Below are 22971 nucleotides of genomic sequence, written 5' to 3' on the forward strand. Positions count from 1 at the left end.
GGCAAGCTGAAATGTGGCTTCTGGAGGAAAGATGCAGGAGTTCTTGAAAATCTTGAGCACCACCCACTTTGTAATGAGTGGTAGCTATTCAACTCCACAGTTCTATTGTAGCCCATCCTGGCACCGATAGCTTGCCAACCCCACGTGACCTGTACACTTGTGAATGTAAAATCCTTTGAGCCCCTCTTTAATAGTTTTAGAATTTGAAGATGTTTATTCATTAAGTCAGGGAACTGAGACTTGGGTTCAGTAGTTCAAACTGTTCCCTGGTAAGAAGTTTTTGGAATGTATGAGCTGTCTTTGGAGTTAATGGCTTCCCCTTTGCCAGAGTTTCTGAAGCTACGTTTGGGTGATCATTTGACTGGGATGTTCAAAGACGCCTCAGGTTCCTTCTAACTTTTGTAATTGTGAAGCGACACCCTTTGGTCGGATGCTACCCTTTGAGCAAGATTATTCAGTGAAGCTCTAAAACTGAAGGGCTTCAAAGTAATTGAAGAAATAATTCCCTACTAGAAAGCTTACTGATTTTCTTGGCATAGACCTTTTTCCATTTTGGTTACTTTACTCTGTATGCTTTGCAGCTCATCAGCATCCTTCCCAAATTATGGCACCCAGAACATCACTATTTCAAATGTGGTCCAACAAGAGTGGCAGAAGGGGAGGGACTGTTCCTTAAAGCTTGTCTTCATTCAGTCCAAGACTAACTTGGGTTTTCTTTCGGTCATCTCATACTGCGGATTCATTGCACTTTAGCTCACCCAAACTCACAGGTCTTTTTGTCAGATAAACCAATCAGAATTCTAGAGTTGGAAGAGTTCTCACTGTTTCTCTCTAGTCTTCATAATCAACATTTTGACAAATGGACATCTAGCATTACTAATCTAACCAAGCCTGTCCTATTGTACTTGTGAAGTTGGTTCTTTTAACCCAAATAAAGTAAGACTTTACTTTCATCTGTTTTAGATTAGGCCAATGTTTTACCTCATCAAGATCATTTTGCATCCTGAACTTCAATCAATGTTACCCCACCCACCTTTGTATGAGTTGCAGATCTGGTTTGTGTAACTTTTTTAAAGATTGTTTTTATTGGCTGGATGTGTTAAATTCCAGAATCTAATTATTAATGCCTAGTGATTTCTACTTTAGGATGGATTTAAACTAGATAGGACAAATAAAGCCGTAGATGTGTCTATATGTTTATACATCCTTAAAAAATAACTTCACTCTAATGAAAAAAAAGCTGATCCTTCCCATCCCACCAGCCTTCTTCTCTATAAATGAGGGGGTAAGGTGTCTTCTCAATATCTTTGCTTTTTATTAAGATCACCGATAAAAATGTTAAATATCACAGGGCCAAGCACAGATTCCTGGGACCCTGTACCAAACAGTGCCCTTCAAGTTGAGTCCAACCAGTTCCAAATCCAACAAATTAGCATTATGGAGCCCCATCATTTCCACAAGAATCCTATTAAATAACTCTCAGAAGCTCTGCGAAAATCTGGGTAAACCACAGAGCATTCTTCTCATTTATCTTGGAGCCTGTCAAAACCCATCACAAGGCAGGCCAGCTCTCTCTGTGATCATCTCTCTAGATCCTCCTCTAGATCTTCGACCAAAATTAAACCAGCCTCACTGGCCTGCACTGTCAGATCCTTTCCTCCCTTTTTAAAATATGGGGACACTTTGCCCCTCTCTGGCCCCAGAGGACCAGCCTCCCAGGTCACGGAAGCCAGTCCTGAGAGATGCCCGCTGGCACTGCCCCTCCTGTGGGTGAGGGGAGCTGAAAGATTGCTTGTGACTGCCCGAGTCCTTCTCAAGCACTCAGGAGGAACTTCAGTGCCCACAGTGGCAGCGCCGGGCGCCATCCGCCTCCAGTGCCCGCCCCCCCCTTTCCTCCGATGTGCCAAGAACCACAAGGAGAACAAAAGGCCCGCTAGCCCCCCTTTTAGCTCTGGTGTGCGACCCCCCGGGGTGTTCCGGCCAGACACTGGAGGGGTCGGCCATTCCCTTCCCCAGCGCATTTTACAGATGAGGAAACTGAGGCAAACAGGGTGAGACGCCGCAGCGAGGACGTGTCGGAGGCGGGACTGGACCCTCCGGACCCGACTCCGGGACAGTGGTCGTCCCCTCCCCCAACACGCGTTTTCATCTTCGGTGGAATTCCCGCGTTGCTAGACGGGCCAAGCGGGCCGGCCGTTCCCTCACGCAAGCCCAGGACATGACGTCAGAGCGCACAACGTCCCGGGGCCCCGCCCAGAGGCCGCCCCCCGGGCACCGCGGCCGGGTCATTGGCGAGTGCCCTACAACGTGGGCTTCTGGTGGGCACGCATTAAAAAACCACTCTCTCAAGTGAGTAGCTAAGCGCCACGGCAAACATCTAAGGCCGCCCATTCACTCCTTTCTCTTCCACTCCAATCTCCTCAAAGAAAAGCGCGATTGGTGACGCCACGTCGGCCCCAGGCTGCGCCTGCGCACAAAGCCTCCTCTTAGCTCGGCCAGCCTATGGCTGCGGCGGGACTCCGAGGAACGCAACGCCCTCTGCTACTGGGCGTGGGCGGAAATAGGGGCGGAGGGAGTCGTCGACTTCCGCCTCGTAGCCCGACGCAAGATGGCCGCCACCAAGCGGGTCCTATATGTAGGTGAGTGGAATTTCACCGCACTGGGTGGGGGCAGAGGTCGAGGTTCCAGCAGGAGTGGTTTTCTACCTGGCCTAGGGATGCTGGGCCGGTGAGGAGAGTCTGGAGGGAGGCCTTGGCCCTCAGGCCTGGTAGGACAAGGGAGAGATTGTGCGGGGCTAGCTATCGCGAGACTTGGCTGACAGCTCGGGGGTGGGACCCAGCTCAGTTTGTGCTGGGGGCGGGGCGAGTGATTGGAGGCGGGGCTGAGGGGCGGGGCGCGCTCTGCGCTCCGTGGTTGGGTGCTGAAGGGGTCACGCGGTTCAGTTGTGTAAGCGTTCTTTTACTTGTAGGTTACCTTTGCCTGCTGGTGTATCCCCCTGCAGGAAGTAGCCTTCAAACTGGCGATTAATAAATGCTGCCTGTGGCACTGGGGATGGGGGCTGGACCTGTAATTTCCGTGGTCCAGGGTACTCCCGGGTGAGGACACGCCCCTCACCTGTAGGCAGGCAAAAGGTGTCACCCTGGAGCCCGCAGCGCAGCCTGCACCATTTATTAAATGCCTGTTGTGTGCCAAACCCCTACTAAGTGTTGGGGACCTAAAAGACGGTTGTCCCAGCTGCAAGGGAGTCTGAGGACACGGGTCCGAGTATTCCTGACCCCACTGGGGGTTTTCTTGGCAAAGATCTTGGAGTGGTTTGCCATTTCCCTTTCCAGCTCATTTTACAGATGGGGAAACTGAGGGAGGCAGAATGAAGTGACTTGACCAGGCCAGATTTGAACTCAGATCTCCCTAACTCCAGACCTGGCCCTCTCTCCGCTCTGCTGCCTAGCTGAGAAGGGAACATAGTAGACATTAATAGAGTGACCGAATGCTTGTTCACCAAGGAACTTCCCCAGCCTTTTTTAAAAATTTTATATTTTTTTACATTTATTTATTTTTAGTTTTCAACATTCACTTTCATAAATTTTAAATTTGTTCCCCTCCTTCCTCCCTCCTCTCCTCGAGACAGCATGCTGCATATATATTCCTATTAAGCATATTTTCACATTAGTCATGTTGTATAGAAGAATTAGATGAATGGGAGGCACTGATGAGGGCTGGAAGGGGGCAGTGAGACCCTTACAAAGACCAGGGTACCAGGGGCAGGTCACCTGGAAGGAATCCATGCATGGTCTCAAGCCTTCTTGAGGTCAAAGTAAAGATTTATTACACTTCTCAGTGGCCAAGAATTCTTAAGGAACCTGTGATTTGAGTGGAGTACAGTTAAAGTTTATAGAGGATATTTTATTGTAAAACATGTGCCAAGTGTGAGGACTAGGTGATTCAGGGCAGGATTAGGGAGTGGTTAAGGGGTGATTCGTTCTTAAAGGAACATGCACTTTCAGGGTCGACTGTGCAGATATTTTACCCAGAGTCCATTGGGAAATAACCCAAGAGGGGTGCTACATGGAGGTGTGGTTTTAGGCCTGAAACATCACCAAGTCAACTGAGGGTCGGGACTGACTCAGGAATGCCAGGCTGCTCTCATCAGTGTCTTGTTAGACAAGATAAATGTAATGGAGTATACGTATGTCTAAGTCTAGGACACATATGATTGGTCAGTGAGTAGAAAACATCGTTACGACCCAGTGCACAGTCCATTCAGCCAGTACACAGCTGGTTCAGACTAATAAATTCTATTGGTGCAGCTGGCTGCTGTATCAGGAAGGGAGATACAAGTTTTGCTAGGCCAGGCTGTGTCCTTGGGCTGGGGAGAAACTGCGTGAGATTGTTTTGAGGATAGGGAGAAATGTGATTTTTAGAGAGATGTTATTTTAAAGTTGGGGTTCAAGCTCAGGCACCCAAGCACCTTATCAGAACCATGAGAAAGAAAGAAAATAGTCTGCTTCACTCTGCATTCAGACTCCATAGTTCTTTCCCTGGATGCAGATGGCTTTCTCCACCATGAGAAGGACCTCCCCTGTGAAGGACAACATTGCAAATCCCTGCTTGCTTTCCAGTTTCTCTCCCCTTCACTGGGACCTGTTTAGCTCAGACTAGACTTTCTAAGGAATCCGTCTGACCCTGTCATTTTTGTGCTTAAAACCCTTCCCTGGGCAGGCATTTTCAGAAGCCCCTTCCCATTGTGCTGCGCTGCCCTGAGGATTACAGAACACAAAAGGTAAACAGTCCCTGTTCTCCCAGGAGCGTACAGTCTGCCCAAGGAGACAGCATGTACATATATAAGTACATGCAAAATATGACACGGCAGGGAAAGGTGTAGTGCAGAAGGTGGTCCGTGAGCTGAACTGTGAAGGAATCAGGGATTTTGATAGAAGGGGGGAGTTGGTGATTTCCAGGCATGTGCAAAGGCATGGAGATGGGAGATCTAGCTGGATGATCCTGAGCAAGTCACTTGTTTGCCTCATTTTCCTCAAATGAAAAAATGGGGAATATAATAGCCCCTACCTTCCAAGATTGTGGTGAGGATCAAATGAGATAATGATTGTAAAGTGCTTACCAAGTGCCTGAGACAGAGTAAGTGATAAATAAGTGTTAGCTGTTGTTATTGCATACACGTAGGGCGTAGCCTGTCAGGTGCATCAAGCACATTACTGGCACACAGTGTCATGGATTTAGAGCTGTTAGCTCTAAGGGACACTGTAGGTCACTTGGTGCAAGCCCATCCACTTAGACTTTGAGTTGGACTCTTGTCCCTAACCATAGGGCTGGAGCATACATGGAAGAGAATTGAAAAGGATGCCTTTGCTTCATTTGTAGGGGGCCTTGCAGAGGAGGTGGATGAGAAGGTCCTTCATGCTGCTTTTATCCCTTTTGGAGACATCACAGACATTCAGATACCGCTGGATTATGAAACAGGTGAACATGTTTATTACTTCTTTTTCTTTATCTTAGGGAGAAGAGTTCAGAAGTATCAAAGGAAAACTACACTCTGACTTGTTGTAACATGGGGGGAACAGCTGTGCCTTGACTGAAGAACCGGGTTCTGGGAACCATCAGATCAGTGGTATGGTAGGGAGGGCACTGAACTGAGGTTTGGGAAGACCAGGGTTCATATCCCATCTCATATATTTAAGAGCTGTGTCATTCTGGCTAAATCCTTCCATCTCTGTGAGCTTCAGTTTCCTTATCTGTAAAATGACGATAATATTTGCACCAGCCTCACAAGGTTGTTGTAAAGTTCATATAGAATAAGGTATGTAAAGTGCTTTGCTGGTCTTAAGCCCTTGTATTAATGGGATCTCTTACACTTGGGCCCAGTGGGATGACCAGCTGTTCTCCATGCACATCATCCTGTCTCCCAACTCCGTGCCTTTGTGCAGGCTCTCCTTCTTAGAGGTCAGGGACTATTGAGTTTTTTTTTTTACTTTGTATGCCAAGCAGCTCGCATGGGAATTGCATCAAAGTGAGTAAATATTAACTTTATCGACAGCTTATGGGATTGGGGAGGAGTCTGTCTTGGCCTTTGAGCCATTTTTATCATATTTGACTTATTCCCTTGAAACTGAAAGCTTTGTAAGCTACTAACACCGTCAGTGGGTCTCCATTCAGTGTGCCTGGTTAACCCAACCTCCCCAGCAGTGTGGCGCAGCAGGACCAGTGGCCACTGGGAGGCAGGGACCCAATAACCAGCACTGACGGGTGGCCCCACCAGTCCAGCCAAGTGAATTTCCATAATTTTCCCTTCTCCTCCAAAGGTGCCGGCTGTTATCATGCCATGATAGTAATGTTATATTATTGTAGGAGATTCCTCATAATTCTATAGTGCTTGATATTTTATAGAGTCCTTCCGTCACAACAGCTTTTTGAGAGTATGGAATGTAAAGGTTATTATTCCTGTTTTCTTCATAAAGAACAGGCAGCTCAGGGAGTTAGAGAAAGGATTTCCCCAAGCTCACACAACCGGTGTCAGAGCCGAGAACCGACCTGAGGCCTTCTCACGCCTTCATACCACACTGCTCTTTGTCATCCAAGTGTGTATGTGGCTTTGTTCTCTAGTTGCCGCATGTGTCTGGCCTTTCCAATCAAATTAGGCCCATTTCCACATCAAGGAACATGCTCTAGCTTGCTTCCCATTGTGCTGGGTGGTACACCAGAGGCATGGAAATATATTTGTTGAATGAATAATCAATAGTTGATTGAATTGTGGTCTGTTGCCCAGGCAGCTTTGTAAGCAAAGGTTAGCAGAACTTATTCATAGCCAGTTATGTTTAAAATTCTGATGTCATCAGACAGAACTTATTCATAGCCAGTTATGTTTAAAATTCTGATGTCATCAGACATGTTAACACATATTTTCATTTAGATAGAGCTACTCTTCCTGTGCCATCTTCTCCCAAGGTTTCATCACAGTATGCAGCGGACCACAAGTTCTGGCAGGCCCTGCCAGTCTGGGAAGGCTGGGAGGGTGGCCTTGAGAACTCATCCATAAGATGCTGGCCACCAGGTTTGTAGCACTTTTTGGCTGACCAGCTCCAACATTTGTATACTAAGCATTGTGATCTACCCCAGTATACCTTAATCAAGTCACAGAGCTGTTGATACATTAAAGCAAGATAGTGGCTGCATTTCTAAGATGTTGTTCGTTCTTGCTGAGTCCAGGCTAAAACATGAAAAGTTCACGGATCTCCTCATCAGTTCCCAAATGGGCTAGAGAGTAGCGTCAGAAAGAAATCCTTCCTGATATAGATTTTATCAGTTTCTTGTTTTTTTTTCCCATGAACTCCATTGGTAGCAATGCATCCTGTCATGAAGTTATATAATCTAACTGCTTCTTTCTGTATTCTCTCTCAGAAAAACATCGAGGATTTGCATTTGTTGAATTTGAGTTGGCAGAGGTGAGAAACATACAAGTTTTTTGGTTTTTGCATTATCTTCATTTCCATATGTATTCTCCCTTATCCTCTGCCCATAACCTTTTTAGGAAGAAAAAAGCAAAACAGTTCAGCAAAACTGACCAATACATTTTCTGAACCTGGTAGGATATGCAGTGTTTCATACCCATAGTCCTCCACCTCTGCAAAGAAGGAGTTAGGTGGCTTTGCTCCTTCCTTCTTTGGGGACGAGCTTAGAAATTAGAATTGCACAATATGATTTGGGGGGGGTTTGAGTGGGCATTCTTTGCATTTCAGCGGTTGTCATGATGTGCATTGTTCTCCCATTTCTGGTTGCTTTGCTTTATGAGGTTCATTGGAGTTTGCTGTGATTCTCTCTGGACTTGGTACTAAGCCTCATTCTTGTGTCACACTCTGTGTAGTTGCTCCTCAGTTGATGGGCATCTGCCTGAGAAGCACACTGTCTTAAACAGTTTTGAAAGCTTTGGTTTCCCTTCTTTTGAGTTTTACTACAAAATGATCCATTCTTCCTTGGGGCCACTCCTTGGACTGTGTTCATACAAAGGAAGGTTTTTTGGTGGAGATCCCAGTGAAATGTGTGCTAGCTTTCAGGGAGAACTTTTTTCATTTCAGGTAGCCTTGATTAAGCACCCTCTCTATTCAGGACACTACTCCAAGGGCTGGGGATACCAGGACAAAATCAAAAACAAAAACTTGTCTACCCTCAAGGAGCTCACATTTTCCTGGAGACTATATACTAGACATGCAAATAAACAAAGAATATACATCTGTTTTGTATAAAGAACATACAAAGTAATTCATAGCAGTTTAGCAGGGAGAGGATGCTAATAATGGGCGGTGGCATGTAAGAAGCTGGGCCAGGAAGGGCCTGGAGTAGGACGTGGTTCTGGTCTGTGCTTTGAAGGAGCCTTCTGGTAGGTGGCAGGGGGGAGGGAGTGTATTCCAGACATAGGAGAATCCATGTCCAAAGGCATGAGATAGGATAGTATGTGGGAAGCAGCCAACAGAGAATGAAAGGGGGTCACAATTAAGGCTTGCATGGGAGGTGTGAGCCGGAAAGGTCATGAAGACATGTGGATGGAGTATTGGCTGCTGGTTGGGCACAGGGGCTGAGGAAGCCTTCGTGGCTGTAAATTCCCAAAGTTGGAAGAGTGGCAGGGATGTCCTTGGAAATGGGGATGTTTAGAGGAGGCATGGGTTTGGGATGGTGATGTAGGGAGTTCTGTTTTATACATGCTGATTTTGGGGTATTTACCAGATACCCTGATGGTGATGTCTAGCAGACAGTTAGTAAGAGGGATAGTAGTTCAGGGGAGAAATTAGGAGTAGATAATATAGATTTTAGAAGTCATCTGTTTAGAGGTAATAATTGAACTCACAGGCATGTTGACATCACCCAGAAAAAGGAGAGGGCCCAGGACAGAGTCTGGCCCACCCTGGAAAGAGGCTTGCTTAGATGATTACACAATGGAATGGTTAAGGCTGTTTTTTAAAAAAATCACCATTTCTCCTTAAATGCCCAGTTGCATTGCATTGTGGTTTTTACAATATGCTAATGAACTGTTTTTGTTCTCTTTCCCTAGGATGCTGCAGCAGCTATCGATAACATGGTATGCATCATGTTCCTTATTTCTTACTGATGTTTCTGTTTAGTTTTATACATCTTAATGACTTCATATTTGTTTGTTTATATTTTCTCTCCTCCACTAAACACATCTCTATTTAAAATAGCCAGTTTGTCGCTAGTTTAGAGCCATTCTTGATTTTTGGTGAACAGTAGCCTCGACTTAAGGTGAAAAATAGCCATACCTCGAAAGCTGTTACTTTGTCCCTGCTTAGTCTGACATTTACTCTGATAACTTCCAAGCACAGTGAACCTAAGGAAAAGATTTCACACCTACTCATGCCTTATTTTAGATCTGTCCTAAATGGATGACTGCACGTGCTGGCTCCTCAACCCATCTGCATTTTACAGTGAGCACAAAGAGAGCTCATTTTCTGATGGTCAAGATGGCTCTGTGTGTGTGTATGTGTGTGTGTGTGTGTGTGTGAGAGAGAGAGAGAGAGAGAGAGACGGAGGGAGGGAGAAAGAGAAAGAGAGAGATTAATGGGAGAAATCATGAGAATACCTTGGAGGAGCTTGTGAGTGGTTCTCCCGAAGAATAGTGATTCCTCTTCTATACAAGCAAGAGTGCTGGTTTTGCAGTCAAGAATACCCTCGGTTCCCGTCCTGCTCTGATACTGACTAACTGTGGGATCATTGCCACCAACTTCTTAGTGCCCCAGGTAACTAACTCTCCAAGAGAATAAGTTAGACACTTTACCAGTGGGCATTGGGTGAGGGCAATTCCACACTAGGAGTTCTCCCAACAAGGAAATCACTGGACCAGAACCAAAAAACCCCTAATAAATATTAAAAGTTCAATTCTAGTAGTTCCTAGACTAGACAGAGGTCATTCTGGGTCCTTGAAACCACAGCACTGGCAAGTTCTCCCAAGCCAGAGAGGCTTCTACCTTGACTCTTCGGGTAGACGTTTAGTTTGTTGGCTGAGGTTGGAGGGCTCAGTGCCACAATGGCTGCAGAAGGATAGAGGGGCTGTGATCTGCCTTGGCAGAGGGAGTACTGAAAATAGATGAAATTTTAGGCCCTTGTATTATGATAATAGTATGTGTTTATAATGTAGCATTATCATAGCTTTTAATTATGATAAGCATTATATGCATCATCTCTTGTTAGGAAGACAGGAAAAGCAGTGATACTTCAATTTTACAGATTAAAAAATGAAGTGGAGGAGAGACAGTACATAGAAACAAATATTTGTTACAGATTAAAAAATGGAGGATAAGTGAATGTCTCAAGGTCACCCAGCCCACGAGCAAAGGGTCTGAGACTTACATCCCAACTCTGCAAGATACCTTTAATCACTGGTAATATTTACCACAAAAAGAGCAAATGCCAAGAAGACTTTGGTAAGAGGAAGGGAGTGTTGATGTAGGATTGCCAAACTTTGACCACGATTGGATTCATACAGTGATGGCAGGGAGGAGGAATTAAGTGTGACTCCAGTTTTCAAGGATGATGATAATGCTATTAGTGGAACAAAAAGTTAGGAGGAAGGGTAGTTTTTGGGAGGGAAAGATAACAAGTTCAGCTTTAAATGTTTTGAGTTTGAAGGGACAGGTTCCAACCAGCCCTCCATCCCTGAGTCCCCTGTCCATTTGACCTGTTATCATTTCCACTCTGTGAGGTGGAGATAGCCAAGAGACAGACAAACTCTGAGGAAACTTGGCAGTAAGAGGTAGATTTCGGAATCCCCCAGATTGAGGGAACAAAGTCACAGGGATGGATGCATTGAAGAAAGGGTACAGAGAAGGGACAAGCTGACCAAAGACAGACCTCTGTGAAACACCTACTTAAAAAAAAATTTCAGTATGTTTGATTTGATTCAACAGACACTTCCCAACAAACTCCTACAAAGTACATTCTCTGAAATTATTAAGCAAAACCTTTTAATGGTGTGATCACCGCTGATAGCAGGTCACGGTCCACTTGGCCATTTAGAAACTGATGTAAAATCCTGGGCTCTCTGGCTTTGAGAGTTTGGCGCCATCATTTTCCTTTGGATTTGGCCTCACCCCTAGTGAGGTGCCCATTGTGGACTCTATTTACTCTATATATTATTCTCTTGGTTCCATCTTTTTCAATTTGTATTACTTCATTCATAGAGGCAGCAAGAGGGTGCAGCAAATAGAATGCTAAGCCTGGAGTCAAGGAACACCCAAGTTCAAATCCAGCCTCAGACACTGACTGACTGTGTGACTGGGCAAATCACTTAATCCTGTCTGCTTTAATTTCCCCAACTGCAAAATGGAGGTCATAAAGCAGCCACCTCCCAGGGCTGTTGTGAGGATCAGTTGAGGTAATATTTGTAAAGCACTTACTAGGTGCCCTCCCTTTCTTCCTTCCATCTCTCCCTCTCTTCTTCCCTAATTCCCTTTCTCCCTCTCTCCTAGTGATCCAGTGATTCTCTGTCAGCTTCATACTTAGGCTGTGAGAAGATGCCCATGTTTAAGGGGGAAGAGGAAATGAGGAGCCAGACTAGGGGTCAGAGAGAGTATAAGTGTGAGGTTGGAGCATCATGAAACTAGAGGGCATTAGAAAGGGAGGGGTTACTGCATGGAGAAAGGAAAGAAAGAATTTGACTTGGTGGTGAGTTTATTAGTAGCCTTGGAGAGAGCAATTTAAACAGAGTGGTGGAATAGAAGCCATACTGTAAAGGTAATGAGGAGCAGTTGGGTGGTGAAAAAAAATGAAACAAGAGTTCTTTTTGTTTGATTTTAAAGAATGGGAAAGAACTGAGCGTGTTTATAGCCCGATGGGGCAGAGTTCAGTGGGCAGGCAGGCATAGACTAAAAATGCCCAGGAGGAAGAGGGTATGATTGATGGAGCCACAGGGATAGAGGAGGGTTCAGATGAAAGGGTCAGTCTTGGCAAGCAGCATGTCCATGCCGCCTCCTCTGAAACTCAGCTTGTGGAGCTGAGGATAGCTTCAGTCTTTCAGTGAGATTCTGATTAGAATGAATGAGGATGGGGTGTGGTTAGGAATCTGAGAGAGCAGACTTGAACAGTTCTTGTGGGGATTGTGATAGAGAATCAATTAGAAGTGAATGAAGGGATTGCATCAGTGAAGACTCAGATGAAGCTGGACAGTGTATCTTTGTAGTGGGTTCCTGACTTCCTACAGGAGCTGTCAGCCGCCCTGTGGGACTGGGAGGGGAGGAGGGCAGAGATTGGGAGTTATCCAAGGTTGAAGGCTTGCCAGGCAGAAAAGGCAGAAAAAAGGTCAGATGGTCAAGGGACTCAGGTGTGGAGAAAGAATCTTACTGAAATTGTTAATTATAGGGTCAGGCCTGCTTAGGATGGGAAATGAAAGATAAGAACTGGGTTTATAGACAGGGCAAATAAGGAAAAGTTAAGAGACTGCAGCACCCATGATGGGGAAGAACAGGTATGGGCGGAGTCAGAGAGAGTGAGGTGGCAGAACAGGAGAGTGTGGTCAGAGGATGAGATTTCAGCGTTTAGGATCATTGGGCTTGAGCTCAGAGGTAGACGCCCTGGTGGGTGGGTAGTGAAAGAAGGGAGAGGCAGAGATCACGGGAGTTAAGGAGAATAGACTCTGCAAACTTGAAGGTTCACAGAGGTCATTGTATTGAAGTCAGAGAATCATAATGTTGAGCTTTGGGATGCTTGGGACCCCAAAATACGAACACCCCAGGTCCTGCCCAGATGAATTTGACTCAAACCTTCTTTTACCCAAAGTAAAAACAAAGTTTATTAAAGATTTGCCATATTGGGTAGACTCTTAAGAAGCTTAAGCATTTGTGACACTTGTATTGACAAGCAAGCCAGATAGAATCTCAGCTAGACAGAATCAGAGCTGGATTGAATCTGAGCGCCTTCATGGAAGTGAGATGGAACTTGTATACAGAAAGAGTGTGGGAGGGATCTGGGGGTGGTCTAGTAGTATGGGGTGATGGGAGGAGGAATTTAGGGAGGGTCTTGAGGAGAAGTCTATGGAGGATCTTGATGGGACTGGGGTGACTGGAGGTCAGAACCAAGAGAGTGTGGATTCTGATGTGATGGGGTGGGAAACAACTGGAGGCAATTGGGAGGTAACAGATGGTGGAGGGTCAGGCTAGGTTAAGGGTAACAGATTCAGGCATGAAAAGCCAGATTAAGAGGGAAGATTCAAGGAGAGTTCAGGGGGGTTTCCAGAGTGTACCCCATTAACTGGGTCCAACCCAGAACCGAAGAGGAATTCTGAACAAGTAAATGTCCAGCTTCCCCTGAAAGATCTTAAATGAAGAGGGGAGAGAGGGACCTCCTTCCTGTTGAAGCAGCCCATCCCACTTTTACCCGGATCTGACTTAGGAGAACATTGGGCCTTGAGTCAGGAGAATCGGAGTTCAAATCTGGCTGTATGACAAGTCATCAGGCAAGTCATCTAATCCTGTTTGCCTCAGTTTCCTCATCAGTAAAATGAGCTGGAGCAGGAAATGACAAACCATTCCAGGATCTTTGCCAGGAAAACCCCAAGGGGGTCACAGAATCAGACACAACTGGAAAAATGACCAAACAACAATTGTTAGGAAATGTTTCCTTACCTTAGGCTTATAGCTGCCCTTCTGTTAACACCCCTTTTTACTCGAAGTTCTGCCCTGAGCAGGGCTGTCACAAGTCTGATTCCTCTTCCTTATGACTGCCCCTCAGATAATTAAAGACAGACCCTTCCCCACTGGAGGCTTCTCTTCTCTGGACCAAATATCCCTACTTCTTTCAGCCTGCCCTCTGGGATCGTGGTCTTTAATCCTCTCACTCTCCTGGGTGCCTACGTCTCTTGTCCCGATCTGTCATGTCCTCCAGAAATGAAGCACTCAGAATCAAACACAAGGGACTGAGGGGACAGGCTGTTGGAAGGCTCAACAGCGTGGGCAGGCAGGATATCCCAGGATGCCTGCAGGGAAAGGAATGGAGAGGAAACTGTGAGGAAGGTGGGAGCGTGTGCCAGATGTCAGGAGGTGACAGTGACAATGATCAGAAGCTTGAACTTCAGAGGATCAAAGGTGGTTCTGTGAAAACAACCAAGTGAGGGATTCAATGTGTTTATGGAGAGCAGGGACTATATTGGTTCTGTCTCCAAGCTCCATGAATTAGGAGAGATGCAGACTCAGGATTGGAAGTTGGAAGGAACCTTAGGAGATGCAAAGTCTAGTGTCATCGAGGTAGAAGGCCACACCCCTGGGTTCAGATATCTTGAGACTGCACAGCCAACTTTTTGGGGAAAACTTGATTTCACTTCCTGTGAGGCTATGGAAGGAATATAGTAAGGAGAGCATGGTTGATCCCAGATCCAAAGCCAGAAGGGCCCCCAGGGCCCTCCCCTCTTTTACCAATGGGCATAGTGGGGGTCCTGGGATGTTAAATGATCCTGCCCAAGTTGTTATGAGTAGTAATCATCAGAGGTGGGATTTGAACCCAGGTCCTTCTGTGAAATGGAATGGGGGTTTTTCAAGGCTCTAGTGGAAGGGCTGGGGAGCGGGGGCACTTGGTGGGTGGGGAAGGACACACAGAGTGAAAAGAGAGCAAGAGTGCTTCCCTCCCTGCCTCTGGCTTAGCGGAATTGGGAGGAGAACCAGCTCACCAGGGCAGGTGGAGATGGCTGGCGAGCAGTGCAAGAGGTATGAGGGCCCTGGATTTTTTATCTTCTTCAGCAGCATGAACCTTGCCAGATATGGTCGAGACACTTTCTGAGTTTTCCTCTTGTCCTTTTCAGAATGAGTCTGAGCTCTTTGGAAGGACAATTCGCGTCAATTTGGCTAAACCCATGAAAATTAAAGAAGGCTCTTCCAGACCAGGTGAGTGAGTGAGTGGAAGGACTCATGGCCCATCTCCCATAGGTGTCCTTGGGTGTGTTTCACAGCACATGGGGTTCCTGCGTGGCTAATGCTCCCACTTATGGGCGCTTCTGCTGTGGTGGGGAGGGATAACAGTGGACATAGGGCATGTCCCTGTCCATGGACAGAGGAGCTGCGATAAGAACAGTTGACTTCTCTTGATACAAAAATATACAGATTGCTTCTACTCTGGAGGAAAATTTTATTTTTTTACTTCCTTTCTGTGATTTGCCATGTGCTGCTCATTGGAGATGGGCAATGATATCAACTTATAGTCATGTAGGACTTTGTAGTTTCTGAAATGCATCTGTAACAACCACTGTGTGAGGCTGGAAAGTACAAGAATCTTAATTCCAGTTGTACAGTTAAGGAAACTGAGATTCGCAGTCTGTCAGCTCCTTTGCCCAGGGTTCCAGGGTGACTAAGGGGAGTCTCAGAGACTGCCCAGGCCAGGGTTCCTTCCAGCAGCTCGGCTAGAGGACAGGTGCTGGAACCCCCACCCCACCCCCATCTCTGTCGCCAACTTTGTTCCTCCACACCATTCTTACTCATCAGAGCTAAGAACTGTTTTTTATACAAATAAAAAAGGGATGAAATTTTCCATTATTAGCCTTTCTTCTCTTCAGCCATGAAGGACAAATTGTCCTTCTATACTTGATGAGTAAGCAATGGTGAAGTGGACGTCGCCACTTAGTGGTCAGTCACTGTTCTGGCCCTCGTACCATTGACGGTGTTTCGTTTCTTTCCATGCAGTGTGGTCAGATGATGAGTGGTTGAAGAAATTTTCTGGGAAGACACTTGAGGAGAATAAAGAGGAAGGAGCATCAGAGCCTCCCAAATCGGAAGCCCAGGAGGTAAATGACAGGGCTCAAGCCTTCCTGAGTAGGGACTGAGTCAGTTATAATACTTTTGATACTGGTCATGTCAGATGAGGAGAAAGGAAGGGGAGAGCATTTAAGTGCCTACTATGTACGAGTACTGTGCTAAGCACTTTTACAAGTATTCTCTCACTTGATACTCATAGTAACCATGTAAAGTAGGTGCTATTATTATCCCCACAAAGGTTAAGTGACTTACTCAGGATCATACAGCTGGTGTCTGTGGCTGGATTTGAACTCAGGTCTTCCTGACTCGAAGTCCAGCTGCCAAGAATGGGAGTGGAAAGAACTTAGGGGTGGGACACCAGCCTTTGATTTATAATATCAGGAACTCCTTAAATGTTGAATATCCAAGGGTGTAAGGGCCCTGGTTTGTGGCCATGGTCTGTAAGACATAGGTCCTGTTTTTAGCTTTCTGAGATTGAGGAGCCAGAGAGAGCTGAGAGCAAGGGTGTGTGATGTGAATGTGGATTTAGGGAGCTCCTGTCCATTGCTTAGCCCTTCACATTTTGGGGGATTTTTTAAGGAATAGATGACTTTCTCTGTTAGGAGCTTATAGCCTAACTAGTTGGTTATATACTTGTCTTGCATCAGAAAATGCAGAGACCACAGTGGTTCAGTCATGACTGTCACCTGGGTTAGATTAACTGGAAAGTCTCTTAAAGCAAGACGGCTCTTGGAAGGATATGGTGTGATGGGCAGGGGAGAGGTGACTATTCTGGGATTTCAGGTGGGTCAGTGTAGAGAATTAAAGGGGAGAGCCAGATGTTTGACCAGACATGCTGGGCTGAAGCAGCAGGTATAGTGGAAGAGCCCCGTAGGGTTAGGGAGAGACCTGAAGGCACCTCCTTGCCTCTGTGCTGCTCTGACAGGATTGCCAAAGAGGGGAGTCATGTTGGGGACCTCCACACTCTCTTCCCAGCACCTCATCACAACCCCACCCTCACACAAGTGAAAAAAAAGTCTTTAAAAAAGTTATTTTTATTAATTTTGTTAGCTGTTTCCCAATTACATGTAAAAAATTTTTAACAGTCAAACAAAAATTTTAAAAATTTTGAGTTCCAGATTCTCTCCCTTCTTTCTTTTCCTCCCCCCTTTTTGGAAAGGCGAGCCATTTGATATCAGTTGTACATGTGAAGTCACGCCAAACATTTCCATATTAGCCATGTTACAAAAGAAAACACGCACTAAATAAAAAGACAAAAGTAAAGAGAGTGAAAAACAGTATTCTTCAGTCCGCACTTGGATCATCAGTTTTTCTCTGAAGGTACATGGTGTCTTTCATCCTGGGTCCTTTAGAATTGTCCTTGCATCATTGTCTTGGGCAGAGAAGCCAAGTCTTTCACAGTTGATCATCCCTAGAATACTGCTGATCCTGTGTACAATACTCACTTCATTTTGCATGAGTTTATATAGATCTTCCCAGGCAAAAAGGGTCTTTCTTGACAGAATGGGCAAGGAGGGGTCTCTGGTATAGTGAGACGGTGGTCAACCGGAAGTCTCATTGTGGGTCTGCACTGAAGTCTGGAAATGCTCTGTGTGTGTGTGTGTGTGTGTGTGTGTGTGTGTGTCTTTGTTGTCTGAAGAAAATATATTTCTTCACAATAGGAAAAAAAACTACTAATGTTAGCATTAAAAACATTTTTTTACATCATTTTTTACCTTTTCCTCAGGGAGAGCCCCCAGCCAAAAAGACGAGAGCCAATCCTCAGGTGTACATGGATATCAAGATTGGAAACAAAGCTGCAGGCCGAATCCAAATGCTCTTGCGATCTGACATTGTCCCCATGACAGTAGGTAGGAGCAAGCTGCCCATGATTCCGTCCCAGTCCTAGCTCTCCTCTACAGCATCTCCAGTGAATGATTAGCCAGCATGTACTTGAAGGCCTCAGGGACAGAAAACTCACTCCCTCTTGAATTGAAGCAGCCCATTGCCTTTGGGAGGGCTGTGATCATTAGGAAGATTGTCCTTGTGTTAATACCAAGCTTCCCTTTCTATAACTTTTCCCTATAGGGATCCCTCTAGAGCCAAGGAGAACAAGTCTGACTCTCCTTCTTTTAGACCTCTTGATATTTAGGGGCAGCGCTGGGGGTTAAGACATGGGTAGAGGAAGAGAACCAGCCTGTGTTGAGGCCAGAAAGGGAGGGGAGCAGAGAGTTATTAATTAATAGAGCATCTTCTCTATAAAGGTTCTCAAAGAAAATCACATTATTCTAAACTGAACTCATTTGATTTTCCCAAACCAGAGAATTTCCGTTGTCTGTGCACCCACGAGAAGGGTTTTGGCTTCAAAGGAAGCAGTTTCCACCGCATCATTCCCCAGTTCATGTGTCAGGCAGGGGATTTCACCAACCACAACGGCAGTGGAGGCAAATCAATCTATGGGAAAAAGTTTGATGATGAGAACTTTATCCTGAAACACACAGGACCAGGTAGGGATAAACTCAGGACTTTCACACTCCCTCATTTTCTAGGAAATCTGAGACTGAGTTACAGCTTGAAATTTTTGGATGAAATCACACATGTTATAAAGTATTAGAATAGCCTGTTGTGTGTGCTTGTGTCTGTACCAGTGCCCAGAGGGTCTGTTCTCCGATGGTTTGCCAGCAGACCACCAGCTCTGGCAGGTCCCAAAACAGACTGTAAGTTGTGGGAGTGGTGGCCCAACTGTGGGGCTTGTGACACAAGCCTAGTCGCCAGTGATGGATTGTTTTGGCTCACACAACTTGTGAAGCCATCATGGAAGGCATGGAAGGATGATGGCCTACACTGGTGGAGGGAACAACCACCCTGAGGAAATCAGCCTATGTTCGTATATCTAAATATATGTGCACAGGGTGTTGTGAGTACTGAGCTGAGCAGTGCTGCTGGCAGTATGTACAGTTAAGAAATGCTTTTAATCTAACATCAGTGTGGTTTCATCATTCTTACTTCCTTTCCCACTTCTCCAAAACAGAGCAAAACAAAATAGCCTTGCTAGGATTATAGTAATTCTGGGATTGGTTTCTCAGGTTGATTGTCAAATTGTAAAAAGAAGAGACAGGTATCATTGAAGTGAGACATTTTAACAGTTTTGTGAGCACTGGAAATCAGTCCCAGGAACTGGGACAGGAACAGGAAGCTGGTGCTGCCTGGGTGCCATGTGTGCCTTGACTGGTGCTTCTCCCCAGGACTGGCCATACTGCCCATATGCCTGGAGTTGGGAAGCTGATGTGCTGGTTCTCTCTTCCCCAGGGCTGCTCTCCATGGCCAATTCTGGTCCAAACACCAACGGCTCTCAGTTCTTCATTACTTGTGACAAGACAGACTGGCTTGATGGAAAGCACGTGGTCTTTGGGGAAGTTACCGAAGGCATGGATGTCGTACAGAAGATTGAGGTATGAGGATGGGGGTTAACTTGACTTGGTCACAACTGAACTCATCATCTTCCTCCCCCAGCCTCTCATCCCTTCTGTCTCCTTTATCTCAGTAAGTGACTTGGCTTTCCTGCCTCTTCCTCACTCCTTTTGAGGTATCTGCAACAGCTGTATTGTGACATTTGTGATTTCTGCCAGTTCTGCTGTGGTTTGTGGCCTGCATTCTGAATTGAGGGAAATCCTGAATTTCAGGTAGAGGTTAGTAAAATAAAGAAGGAAGTATTTCCCTATCTACATTTATGGACCCCCTGAGATCTGTTCATGGACCCCTCATTACGGGCCCTCATTCAGAAGAATAGCTCTGATTATGTCAGTTTTCTCCTAAAAAGCTTTCAGTGGCTTCTATAAACTCCCACCTCTTTCACCCAACGTTTGAGGCCTTCCCCATTCTGGGCCCAGGCTGCTATTCTGGCTTGATCTTATTCCCCAGCTTGTACCCTGTGTTCGGGCCCAATCCAGTACTTGGCCTCTGAGCCCATTTGAGCTTTTGTTCTAGGTTCTCTGCACCTAGAGTGTCCTCCCTTGGCAAAATCCTTCCCTCAGGAGCCTTTTCCAGCCAGCCAGAAGGGAGAGCTGCCTTCTTTCTCTGACTCCTGTGCATGCATGCGTATGTGTCTGCATCTGTGTCTCCAGCACAAGATGCTGACCCCAACATCCTCACGTTTCCTAGAGGAATCCCTCACCTCTCTCTGACTCTTGGGCCCATGATCCTCATAGTCAGGGGCCATCTGCCCTGCCATTGCTCCCCATGTCCTTGGCGTCTCGCGCTCTGCCAGAACCTCAGTGCTGTCAGCCCCTTTTGTGTTGTCTCCCAGGTAGATGCGAAGATCCTTGAGAGTACACAGTAAGTGCTTAGTAGGTGCTTCACTGCTCCTTTCACTTGTTTCTTAAACTAGCTGTTGAGTGTGTAGCCCCATGTGCAGAGAGAGCCCCGAGCTCTGCACTAGGGATTCAGGAAGAAGAGTATGATGGTCTTTGTCCTCATAGGAGAGATGGGCCCCCTCAGTCAATTCACAACACTGTACAGCAAGTGTGCACTAACTCTGCAGGGTATGAGTGTGAGAGAGTACAAGGTGCTCCTGGAGGCAAGGGGAAGCAAGGCCCACAACTCATATTGTGATAGTCCTGTATGAGTCTTATGTAAGGGCAGGGGCCACCTTTTCTAACAGGCTCCCTCACAGTGCTTGGCCGAGGATCCAGAACACAGTGAATAGATAGGAAGTGTTGGCTGAGTTCACTTGAGCCCAAAGACCCTTAGAGTGGGGCCTTTCTTGTAAATTAATGTAGGAGCTGGTACATGATCAAATGTGAGCCTTGTCCAGGTGACCATATGAACATGTGGAGGCCCTGCCAGGCCTTCTCATTTGTCCTGTTCTTGCAGGTCCCCTGCAGCAGGATGAGGGATATGGCTACCTTCTCATATCCTTTCTGAACCTCGGTTTTCTCCTCTTTAGATTGGGCATGATCCTTGTATGCTCACACACCTCATAGGGTGGTTATAACGAAATGTATCAGTTAAAGTAAGGTAAACTGAGGCAACAAGTTTCAAACCTGGCCAATCTTTTGGTAAAGCGCCAATCTTCCAGTAAACAGGATGTCAGCTTCCCCAGTAAGCAGAGACCCCAAATAAGGGGGACAGGTCTCTTTTACAGGTTTTGGGGAAGATGATACAAACAACAGAATGGGGTAGAGGACAGCATGACTGGCTACATACCTGGGGCATGGGGAACAGTATGATTGGTTGGAAATTTGGTGATGAAGGGCTAGCGATGACCCCTTCTATTCCCCCATGATCAAGAAATGTTCATTGTTTGAGTCCACCTATAAGATATAGTGGTCCAGACTTTTTGGACTGTAAACCAGACGTCCTTGAAGGTTAGCTCAGTGGCCCAGCTCCCTCATGGCAAACCGCATCCCCTAAGGTTAGCTGAGTTACTTGAGGCAAGAATAGAGCAGTGATTAACGAGAACTGGATTTCTAAACTTGGGCCATTACAGGCCAGCTGAATTCTGAGCTAAGTTCAGAGCTGGAGACCCATGACTGAAGCAGTTACAGGACAAAATCAATTAACTGTAAATAGGATCAGTAAGAAAATGATATAGAATCACTTGATCATTTCAGAAAGTAGATCTAAAAGTGTCCCCATGTAAATGAGGACTAGTTACTTAGGGGCAGGTGGAGAAGCGTTTTAAGTCCTCAAGAACAAGACTTGTCCTCTTCATGGTTGATGTGCTCAACCTGTGTTCTCCATGGGCAGTTGGACTGCCTTCGCCTCAGGCCAAGCATAGGGCCCAGCACATCCAGGTAGAGGGGTGCTTGGTGAAGGGCGAGTGGGTGCCCTGGGTCAGAGATCGTTTTCTTCACTCTTTGTTTCTGTTGCATTGAAAGGCTCAAGGCAGCAAAGATGGGAAGCCAAAACAGAAAGTGATCATCTCAGATTGTGGCGAGTACGTGTGAGTCTCTCCTCTTTCTCTTTCTGGACTCCGAGCCGAGTTGCACGGGAACAGGCAAGAAGGAAACGTCTGAGATGCCTGGGCCAGAAAGGGCCTCATCCTGTCTGGCAAAGGATGGCCCGACATGGCAGCCTTGTGGGCTTTCTCATGAGTGAGCACTTTACTGCAGTGTGCCTGTGGAGACCATGAGACCTTCAGGAAATCAAGGGGGAAAGACTGTAGATGGATTTTGTGACTGTCCTTGGGTCAGGACCCCTCTTCATCCAGGGCTTTTCTGGTCCTACAAGTATTGTTTTTGTGTCATTTTTATTCTGTAAAAATAAATTTTAATTTTTCTATTTGTGGTGCATCCCTTCATGGAGGTTTTGCCAATGAAAGAATTGTAATTTTCCAGGAATAAGCTTAGCACATGAAGATTTACAAAGATTTCCATCCTTCCAGTACTATGAGAGGTGGTGCAGATGCCTTGAGGCAGTGGAAGGTGCACCAGACCAAGCATCCAGAGCTGGGCTTCAGCCTTTCTGCTGCCACTTATTCCCCTTGTGACCTTTAGCAAGTCCTTTCTTTTCTTTGGGCCCTTCATCCAGAAAATGGAAGATCAGGCCCTTTATACCACCTAACCTTAGGATCCCCGTTTTACAGATAAGAAAGTTGAGGCTCAGGTACGTGACATAACTCATCCTAGACCCATGCCCTGGACCCAGGATGCCTGGCTTCATCATTTTCCTCTTTGTTGGAAGTAGCATGAAGCAGTGAATAGCGTTGGTCTTAGCATCAGGAGGACCTGATGTCACCTGCCTCAGTCACCTACTGACTGTGTGACTTCTCAGTGTGGTCACAGACCTGCATTAATGGTGAAGGAATTTTCATGTTGGCAGTTCCTTTCGTAAGTCCAGGATTCCCTCTGCCCTCTCCCACCATGTCCCCATCCCTAGAAGCAAGCTAGCTAGTCAAGGCCCATTTCCTGACCTCTCTAAACTCCCTACTCAGCTAGCCTCTGACTTATTGGGAATAAAGTTTACCCTTGTTTGCTTAGGTAGGGAGATAATCCTGGTTAAATGGCACCCCAAGATGCTCCTTCGCATAATGCTGATTTCCCAAAGCAGCGCCTATCCAGCCTAACACCTCCCTCTTTTTCCTGCATGGACTCTCATGGAGCCTGTAAACTGACCCCAGACGCCCTCGCTCTCTTGACTAGTTGATGAGGCCCTTTCCTCCATCCTCCTTCTGTGTCAGGGGCCCCTGGGCAAGTTCTTGGCATTTGGCTACACTTGTTTTCTCGCATCAATCTGG

The 22971-nt window shown here is 46.2% G+C and overlaps 1 protein-coding gene across 3 annotated transcripts; it reads left to right on the forward strand.

The window, feature by feature from the left end:
- Window positions 1-2229: 2229 nt before the first annotated feature.
- PPIE (peptidylprolyl isomerase E) lies at window positions 2230-22016 on the forward strand. 3 transcript variants are annotated; one of them, XM_072609946.1, is made up of 10 exons: window positions 2230-2639; window positions 5380-5478; window positions 7414-7457; window positions 9059-9085; window positions 14810-14891; window positions 15684-15784; window positions 17482-17605; window positions 18056-18241; window positions 19044-19186; window positions 21614-22016. In XM_072609946.1, exons 1-10 carry the CDS (start codon window positions 2609-2611, stop codon window positions 21680-21682), a joined length of 906 nt encoding a protein of 301 aa, XP_072466047.1. In that variant the 5' UTR covers window positions 2230-2608; the 3' UTR covers window positions 21683-22016. The 3 variants fall into 3 exon arrangements, with proteins under 3 accessions (XP_072466047.1, XP_072466048.1, XP_072466049.1); XM_072609948.1 differs by lacking the exon at window positions 5380-5478 and adding an exon at window positions 5515-5626 and having other exon boundaries at window positions 2602-2639; XM_072609947.1 differs by lacking the exon at window positions 18056-18241.
- Window positions 22017-22971: the final 955 nt, after the last annotated feature.

This window comes from Notamacropus eugenii, chromosome 5 (assembly GCF_028372415.1).
Source record: "Notamacropus eugenii isolate mMacEug1 chromosome 5, mMacEug1.pri_v2, whole genome shotgun sequence".
In the NCBI taxonomy this organism is placed as follows: Eukaryota; Metazoa; Chordata; class Mammalia; order Diprotodontia; family Macropodidae; genus Notamacropus; species Notamacropus eugenii.

Excerpts from the sequence above, each read along its gene's own strand:
- PPIE (XM_072609946.1), top strand. The coding sequence starts at position 2,609 with ATGGCCGCCACCAAGCGGGTCCTATATGTAG. Across the intron at positions 15,785-17,481 it reads CCAAATCGGAAGCCCAGGAG|GGAGAGCCCCCAGCCAAAAA; the intron begins GTAAATGACAGG and ends CCTTTTCCTCAG. Across the intron at positions 19,187-21,613 it reads ATGTCGTACAGAAGATTGAG|GCTCAAGGCAGCAAAGATGG; the intron begins GTATGAGGATGG and ends TTGCATTGAAAG.